Source organism: Castanea sativa, chromosome 5 (assembly GCF_040712315.1).
Source record: "Castanea sativa cultivar Marrone di Chiusa Pesio chromosome 5, ASM4071231v1".
Lineage (NCBI taxonomy): Eukaryota > Viridiplantae > Streptophyta > Magnoliopsida > Fagales > Fagaceae > Castanea > Castanea sativa.
In genome coordinates, this window is record NC_134017.1 from 14,388,475 (window position 1) to 14,397,618 (window position 9,144).

Genomic DNA, 9,144 nt, shown 5'->3' on the forward strand with positions numbered 1-9,144 from the left:
TTATCTAAGATTTGCGGTGAATTAGTTGTAAGCATAATATTTCTTTATTATCGATGATATAAAAATGTTTGGTGTTCCAAACTTTTCTTTTTAACTCCACGATGGAGAGAGTGGGGCCATGGCCCTTGGGGGAGATAAAATGGTTAAATAGGTAATACACTTTTCCTTTTAGGTAACACTTTTAAGAAGGAAAAAAAAAATTGGTTATGTAAAAAATAAAAAGGGATTTTAGAATCTTGGTGTTTCCAATGGAGACAGCCATGGTTTAAATTCTTTATCTCCAAATTATCGAATTAAAAAAAATATATGAAAAAAAAATTAAATTTGTTCAAATTTTTTTTAAAGAAACAAACACACTCAAAGAAGAGGGGTGCAAATATGGGACAGTTGTATTGAAGAGCTACACAACCAAATTGTGTGAATAGAAGTGTACAGGCTTCATAAGAAAATTTGAGTTTTTGCAAATATCTCGTTGAACTTTAACGTGAGTGTTTGGTTTAGGAGCTTTTAATTTGAGCAATTACCCCCTACACATTAGGTTGGTAACATTTTTTTTCTTTTTAATAATAGGTTGGTAACATATTAAACACTATGAGTATTTCCAATAAAATAAAAATATTTAATCAAATAATTTCTACCTAATAAATATGACATTAGGCATTTGGGCTCTAAAAAACACAAAAAAAAAAAGAAGCATAAATCATGTGATTAAATGTGTTAGTCATTAATAAAAACATACTACTTATAAATTATATATATATATATATATAGTTTAATTTGTTATAAAATTAAAGCGCATTGCGAAAACTGTTGAAATTGGAATTTTAAGGGCCAAAAGTGACAACCACCTTAAAGTTTAAAAAGTGATATTTGTAAAAGGACTCCAAAATTTGTAAGACCAGAAGTTAGCTGTGTGTGTGTATAAAGCCTTCTCTTTCTTGGTCTTGATTGGATTTTTCAAACCTCTTAATTAATATGTTTACCGACTAAACTCAGCTGACAAGTACAAAGATGAAAGACCTATACCAAAGATTTATAGATTTTCATAACTTATTGTTTTCTTTCTCAAATGAAAAATAAGCGATCATTATATTTACAATCAACAAATTGGATCGTTTGTATTATACTCAAAACCAGCAATTGGCTACCTAGTACGTACTACCTTGCCTGGGGAGCCATATCCATCTCAAGGCCCAAAGGGTTCACATCAAATGTGTCGTTGAATGATTTCATCATTGGACCACAATCTTGTTCATAAGCCTTTTCTATCTCCAAGCACTCCTTCAATTCAATCACCACATGGCTCATGCTTGGCCTTTGGATGGAAATTAATGGCACACATGCTATTGCTGTCTCTATTGCCTTCCAAACCGAATTTGTGTCAAAATTTTCAGGCATTCTCGGATCAATGATATTTCGTATATCCCCTCTAGCAAGAAGGGGGCTAACCCAATCAACGATATTAGTGTTATCCTTGTTATAGCTTTTTATTATTGCTCTCTTGCCTGTGATCAGCTCCAAAAGTACAATTCCAAAGCTGTACACATCACTTCTCTCAGTTAACCTGTTGGAAGTGTAGTATCTGCATGGAAGAACAACTCTAATACCATTAATGTAGATGCTAAATTTCAGTCAGTCAGAATGTGTTGAAGAAAACTCAAACCAAAAAATGAATTGAATGGAAGTATACTGAACCACAAAGACTTACTCTGGATCAAGGTAACCCATCGTGCCAACAATAGCAGTGGATAAATGACTTTGACCTTCAACTGGGAAGAATTTTGAGAAACCAAAATCAGCTATCTTGGCCTGCAGTTTTTCATTCAATAAAATGTTGGCTGTCTTCACATCTCTGTGAATTATAGGTGGTTTGCAACCATGATGCAAGTACTCCAGGCCTACATGTATAAGTTTGGCACATCTTAGTTACAACATATGAACCAAATTAGAAGTTAACTTCGTTAAGAGCAATTCTGCCAGCTGACCTTGTGCCGCATCAACTGCAATCTGAAGTCTCTCTTTCCAACTCAAAGCGTCTCTTGTTTTATCTGCTGCCATAACATAACAAACCAGAAGTCCAGTATTTTTAAGTTATTTTTTACAAATGGAATGTCGGTCAAGAAGTAAATCATTTAGTACCTGATAGATGCTCTGCTAAGTTCCCGTACGCCATGTACTCATAGATGATACCAAAATTTGTACCCTCATTGCAGTATCCAACAAAGGAAGTTAAGTTTCTATGATGAACCCGCATCAAGAGCTGAGCCTGCAATTCAAAATGACACTCAGTCATAGATACATAAATACTTTAATTGAACATATTTTGGTAACAATTAAAGTTCTTGGGTGTAGAATAGCATACCTCTGTGAGAAATTGGTTTGAGCCATCAGTTGATGATGGAGAGAGCATTTTGACTGCAACCTGCATGCCATCACTTAGGCATCCAAGGTATACCGTTCCAAATCCCCCTTTCCCAACAATTTTCTGAAAGTTGTTGGTTATACTTACAACCTCAGAGTATGTGAATTGTCGATTGTCTGACTTCAGTGGCCTGCCTCCTTGGTAAGTTCTTGGAAGTTTCTTTGCAGCTAATTATAAGACCATCATAGTCGCCAATTATGGTATGCTCAAGTAATTCAAGGGATTTTTAAGAAAATTTCATTTTTATTATTCTAAATGTGATAGTATCTCAAAAATAATAATGATATGATTTCTATATTGATAGTGTTTATTATTAAGTGATTTATTTCACAATAAAGAAACTTTGTACCACGTATACCTTGTTTTCTTTTGCAGCGCCAACAAACAACTAGCATAGTTAAGACAACTAGAGCTGAGACAGTGGCTGCAATTAACGGGACAACAAAATTCTTTTTCTCCTTTTTGCATGGAGCCATCACACAAAGGTCTGGATTTCCATCCACACTATGAAATTATAATAGATTGAAGTTAAATCTTTAACAAAATTAAATAAACAAAAGGGGTAATGAAAAGCATTGAATATTATACACATTACCAAATCACCAATCATATAAATTCATGATTTTTGGGTAAAAACAAACCTCAATGACAGAAAACCATTATTTGATCTTTCTAGGAGTGCAGAAGGAACTGAACCAGAGAGTTTGTTTCCTGACAAATTCCTGCAAAGAATTGTTTGAGTTAGATGGTTTATTTCAAATTTTAATTATGGGACATTAGCATCAAGGGCAAAACCACTTACAGGGTTTTTAAGTTTGGCATTTGTGACAAAAATTCTGGTAGTGGTCCTGTTAAGCTATTGTTTGATAAGTCCCTGAGAAATGATGCGTTGGATTTGTTTGATTAGATATTTTGAACATTAAGTTAAGAAATGCTTTATAAAACTTTATATCTATGAATGATTGAGAAGTATTGATTCTCATGGAGTGACATTGAGTTGACAAAATAGTTTGCTAATTGTGTAAAAAATGCTCAAATGGCAAATGCCATCATTTGTGTAAAGATTGAAAGTTGCTATTGAATAATACTCACAGGTACTCTAATGATTTAAACCTAGCCATTGAAGGAGATATCTTTCCTGTCAATCCACTTGAGCCTAGATTCCTGCAATTAAATTTAAAAGGCTCAATTAGGCTAGTAATGTATATCATTAGATATCTAGATGACATATTAATTGGGTTTAACAGACACTCACAAGGAGATGATTATAGGGGGCTCGTAACCATTGTCTTTGCAATTCAGGCCATCCCATGCAGGTCGTGGCAGACATGGATCTCCTTGCCAGATTTTAGTTACCGCATTGCTCACTTTGATGTCCATGATGGCGTTAACTAATATACACCAACATTATTCACAAACTGAATCGAAGTTGTATCTCAACCCAATAAAAATATAAGAACAACAAAAAGAGGAGACACAGTAAAGCTGCATCTCAGTGGATCGACAACAAATTTTGTGTAAGAACAGCATACCATCTTCTTGGTCTGTTGGTGCTTGTAAGAAATCTTTCACTATGTAAACTTCCATTGCATTGAGAATAGGAGGAAGGGTGGAATTTTCCGTCTTGTTAATAGAAAATTTGAGCTTAGGTCCCCTCACTGGCACGGTGCTATAGTTAGTAGTTGAAGACAGGTAATTAGGAACAACACTGTCTTTCAGCCAGGGGTTACCATTTAGATTAATGTTGAACTCTCTGCTTTCATTCTCTTGGAGTTTATCAAGTTCGGCAAAATGCAGGTATATGTAACACTGTAAAGCGGGATCAACAATATCCACTTCAAAATCAAGGGAAACATTATTCATGGGTTTAACTGCCGTGGCCATGACAATTGATGGCAGTTTATATTGAAATTGAGTCGCGCTATCAATAGCAAAGGAGGTGCTGAACGGTATCGACTGAGGAGTATTATAAGGAGACCACATTCGATCATAAACATCATCTTTGTACCTGAGGCATTTATAATTATATCATGCAGTAGTAAAGGATGTTAATGCAAAAGAACATATTATCCATAGATCCTTGCAAACAGAAACTTGGAATCCGCCCCAAATTGAATGGACAGAACATAATGTGAATAAGATTCTTAATTAATCAAAACTACCAATTTCTAGTAATGGTACCAAATTAACTCAATTAAGCATTTATCCTGGCTTTATCACTGTGATACTCCTATTATATCCCACCTATCCACCTCTCTTGCCTTGGTACATTTCTTACGTAACACTGTTCTATGAAAAATAGTACTTTTATTTAGAAAATTAGACTGTACTCGAATATTCTTATCAATGTCTGAACTATTGATAGGGGTAGCTTGAGACAAAAGAAAACTAATCTGAATCACCATAAGAAATAACTCACCGGATTATTAGACCAGCTATTGAACCAACATCGAAACGACTGTACAGAGCCAAGGATTTGTTAGATGAGATTTCGTAAATTGAATTATGGAAGTGCCTCAGCTCTAGTGCTGATATGAAAGGAGTTCCTGAGCCAGTATTTAAGAGGCAAACATTTATGTCATCCACCAAAGAAAAATGTATATTCTCCTTGATGACAATATGAGATTCATTCTCAAACTTTACTTTGTCCCAAAGATTAACTCCAATATATAGATCAAATTCTGGCAACTTGTCCTGCTCATCATAATTCCCATACATGAAGGTGGCTCTGATGAAGTACTTGGCATCTTTGCCTTCGTGAGGTCTAATGGTGTAGCAATTCCTGTTTCCCTGAGGAAAGCTTCTAACATTCCATAGATATTTTTGAAGGGTTTCAAGATTGAATTTGGAAGAAATGTTCTTATTCTCTCCAGAGTCAATATATTTGTCTGAAATGTATTCTATCTCAGTTTTGTCATCAGTGTATCCAGAATCATCCGGAATGCCACAATCAATGCTTATGTCACCTATAAGCCAGCAAAAATTTTAGAATAACTTCCTCTGTGTGTGCGCATGCGTGTGTATGTATATAAAGCAGATCAAATATATCAACTATGGCAAAGTTTGGAACTCAAAGTAGGTACAAGTATATAATCTGCTAGCTATAAAATTTTAAGTGCTATGATCAATGTTTTTTTGGTTTCAACAGAAATGCAAGCTGTGATATCCAGTTAGAAGAAATACACTAACATAGGCAGACCCCATGTCTCAAAATCAAATATATGGCTACTTCAATCAGTGGAAGAAGTGACTTACCTCCTATGTCGTCTAGTTTCCTTCTACCGTGTTTGTAATTACCAAATTCCCTCTCTGAAACCAAATTAGCTGAACTTGCAGTAAATGCCCACAAGGCAAACACCGATGCAAAAGTTAACCACATCATTGAATCCAGAGACCATTTGTTTCCATATACCCCACCCATCTACCGTGGAGAAATAGAATGAGATATTGTGTTAGTGAAGATATATGGAAAAGATGTATCCAGTAAATCAATGAGTCTTTTGCACTGGTTGTTGACCAGCTAAAGAAGAACTTGGAAGAGGTTATAAATCAATTGCTTCTGCTTCAAGCTTTGAAATTTACACTTTATCCATCGTACCAGCCGTACGATGCTTTGCGTTGAATCTTCCAAATTTATTGCATCTGTATTATGGATAAGTAGTTGAACTCATTCAAGCCAATATTGTTGTTCAATGAAATTTGTCATTCACACGTGAAAATGAAGATGGTCATCTTAAAACAGCGTGATATCATGGTTTTACAAGAATTCAGTGCTGACTCCTTAATTGTCTTTGTTTTGTTTTTTTGAAATGGGATCACTTACTTTTCTTAATGTTTACTTTGACGATTGCCTTATGCTTGATTTAAAACGTTGTCATTGTACTAATGTGTTGTAAGGTGGATCACTCGTTCATGATTTATTTGCCGGTCAAGTTTGTTTGGAGTCTTTGGACGTTTGTCACATGGAATGATGGACCCGGTACCCCACCCTAGTCCCTAAATATCTTTCTTTTTTGTTTTTTTCTTTTTTTTTTGGGCAATGTTTTTAATGGGAGCGGAAGATTTCATATGTAAACATTCCCTCTAGAAACATAAAATAAGTCGGTTGACATACAAAACTCTTTAACTTTTGCTTAAATGGATTTTTTTTTTTTTTTTTTTTTTGTAGTTGAGTATTATACAAGCTATATTTAAATATAAGAAAAATGCAACAACAAATTTATGTTAATTTGTATATTTATGTTATACAATTAACATAAATACATTTTATATTTATTTTAAATTTGTATCACAATTAAAATTTTATTTAATCTTTTAATTAATTTCTTTTTTTACTTATATTAACTAACATGTTGAGGAACAATTTTTTTTTTTATAATAACTTTGTCTTTTAATTTTACTCCTTACCCCAAACTAAATTCTTGGCTAGTATTCACATGTATATATTCAATAATTTAGGAGTAATACTCCTTCCACTCACATCATTCTCATAGTCAGTCTCATTAATGAAATTTATAGAAAAAATATAAATTCTAATGTGATATGTTAAAAAAAAGTGTTGTTGTTATGACATTGAATCATAAATGTTGCATTATATTGGGCATATGAGATGGAGTATGTTCTTGTGATTTGAAAATCAATCTTGTTGACCAAGTCTTTCTTTTTTTCTTTTTCTTTTTTCCTCTTAACATGGCATTGTTTCTTTTCCTCTTTTAGTATTTGGATGATGTGTTGCATGACTAGGTACTCACTTAGCACTTAACAAAGATGATCAAGAAAATCAATTTGAAAACGTACTTAAATATCGAGGATCGAAATGAAACTTTTTAAATATACTTTATAGTTTGTTTGGATTGAGAAGGAAGAGGAAGAGTAAAGTATAATAGAGTAAAATTGACATAAAATTAACTTATTTTCAGCCAACTTTACTTTACGCCCCTCCACTTTTCCTTTCTTCCTTCAGCCCTTAGTTTGGTAAGAAAGAAATGCTAGTATGCATTTGTTGACAAAAATTTTTTCTTTGAATTTTTAAATTTATTTATTTCCGTTTGACTTTTCAAAAAAAACTATAAAAACTACTCTCATTGCATCCACCTACAGTACAGCTTATTGACAGTTGGGCCTTATTAGTTATTATGGCCTTATCTCTATACTGACCTGGACCAGCGAGTAATGGTGAAATAGACCCACAACCGCCTAGCTTCTAAGTAGGCCCAATTGACGTGCAATAATGAGCCTATGCAATTTAATTTGGCACACTGATGGTGCAGGTGTAGGTGGCAGTCTGCCAAATGGCCAATGCTATAATATCCAAATGTGGGATTCATACGACCAATTTCAAGTTGCAACAATGAGACTAAACTAAAAATAATTAAAAAGTTGCAACTATGAGATTGAGGAGACTGGTATCTTATGCTTACCGTCCTATAAAGTGTGCCGCTTTTTAGGACAAATGCATAAGATAATTTTTGGAGATGGAGACCTAGACAGTAGCATGCAAATCAAGTCTACATGCATCAACCAACAAAGCTAGCAACAGCCAACAGGTAAAATTTTCATGTTCAATGTTAAATTTTTATTTTATTTTTTTGGTTCAACATGTAAACCTGTCCAGTGTCCACCCTTTTTAATTTTTTTTGATTTAATTGAAATTTATGAAACTTTAAGGAACAAAATAGAAATTTTCCCCCAAAAAAAAAAAATTTGGACATTTTTTACTAGGTCAAACCATATTTCCAATAATTTTGAAGAACATGAGCCAAGAAATGCACTGCATAATCCAAATCATTACTGTATGTAATCTAGTTTTTGTTCCCATTGCTGGGTAGTTATCAAACAAGTTGTGGCCTGGAGTTCCATTTTTGGTCGTATAAGTGTTGGTTTTTAGAACAAGTGATTGCCTTCTTCGACCCTTACTGCCTAACCTTCGATTTGTCAAGTTCATGTATAGCATTTCAAAAAGTTAAGCGTGAGTGGTGTTATAATGTACTTCTTCTATAGTTTTCGAAGGACAATGCATATATTTGTAATTTTGTATTGTGAATGAGTTTGACTCACATTATTATCATTATCATTATTTATGTAGAAACAAAAGCATTTGCTAAGAAGTCGTGAGTACAATCAACTATGCAATGTGCGTGGAAAATGTGCTAGAATTACAAGTGCAGTGTTAGAATTATAGTTAAATAAATAAATTTTTATAATTTTTTAATAGCTTAAGTTTTGAGGACATTTAGTAATTTAACATGATATCATTTAACCATAATTTTTGTAATCTATATTTTTATATTGGCAATCATGAACAAATGTAATAACTTAGTTTGTCTTGTTGATTAGTGTTGGATTAATCCTTGGAATAAGACAAATCAAGTTCAGAATAGATAAAGACTCAAGATTGCAAAAAAGAGATAGTTGGAATATTGCAATTCGATTATAGCTCAATAGGTTGAAATCCACTTACTTCGACCAGTCAAATTGCATGTCTCGATTGATCGAAACTCGGGCAGAATTAATTATTAGCTTCTTTAATCAGCCGTTTGATTTAGGCTTTTAATAGATCTTAAGTACATATAAATACAAACCCTAGAGCACGTTTTTGAAGATACAATAGGTTAATGTTCAGTACAGTGTACATAGATCTAGAGTTTTTCCAAACCATTTTGAAGCTATAACTAGATCACTACATGCAAACATCAGATCCGGTTATAAAGCAAAGTTGTTGC

The 9,144-nt window shown here is 33.5% G+C and overlaps 1 protein-coding gene across 4 annotated transcripts; it reads right to left on the reverse strand.

Moving 5' to 3' along the window:
- Nucleotides 1-978: 978 nt before the first annotated feature.
- On the reverse strand, nucleotides 979-6,209 carry LOC142634034 (putative leucine-rich repeat receptor-like serine/threonine-protein kinase At2g19230). Of its 4 annotated transcripts, none has more exons than XM_075808302.1 (13): nucleotides 5,678-6,209; nucleotides 4,842-5,388; nucleotides 3,955-4,430; nucleotides 3,678-3,813; nucleotides 3,515-3,586; nucleotides 3,225-3,296; nucleotides 3,064-3,144; nucleotides 2,781-2,926; nucleotides 2,363-2,589; nucleotides 2,140-2,266; nucleotides 1,986-2,048; nucleotides 1,709-1,898; nucleotides 979-1,600 (listed from the first exon to the last, which is right to left on the reverse strand). In XM_075808302.1, the coding sequence occupies exons 1-13, from the start codon at nucleotides 5,841-5,843 to the stop codon at nucleotides 1,159-1,161; spliced, it is 2,745 nt and encodes a 914-aa protein (XP_075664417.1). In that variant the 5' UTR covers nucleotides 5,844-6,209; the 3' UTR covers nucleotides 979-1,158. The 4 variants fall into 4 exon arrangements, with proteins under 4 accessions (XP_075664417.1, XP_075664416.1, XP_075664419.1 ...); XM_075808301.1 differs by having other exon boundaries at nucleotides 1,986-2,051; XM_075808304.1 differs by having other exon boundaries at nucleotides 983-1,582; nucleotides 5,678-6,207.
- Nucleotides 6,210-9,144: the final 2,935 nt, after the last annotated feature.

What these genes read in the sequence shown, in the direction of transcription:
- LOC142634034 (XM_075808301.1), bottom strand. Translation starts at nt 5,843, where the DNA reads ATGGGTGGGGTATATGGAAACAAATGGTCTCTGGATTCAATGATGTGG. An exon ending in TTTAAATCATTAGAGTACCT is followed by an intron (nt 3,297 to 3,514) that starts GTGAGTATTATT and finishes ATCATTTCTCAG; the next exon opens with GGACTTATCAAACAATAGCT. An exon ending in ATGCCAAACTTAAAAACCCT is followed by an intron (nt 3,145 to 3,224) that starts GTAAGTGGTTTT and finishes AATTCTTTGCAG; the next exon opens with GAATTTGTCAGGAAACAAAC.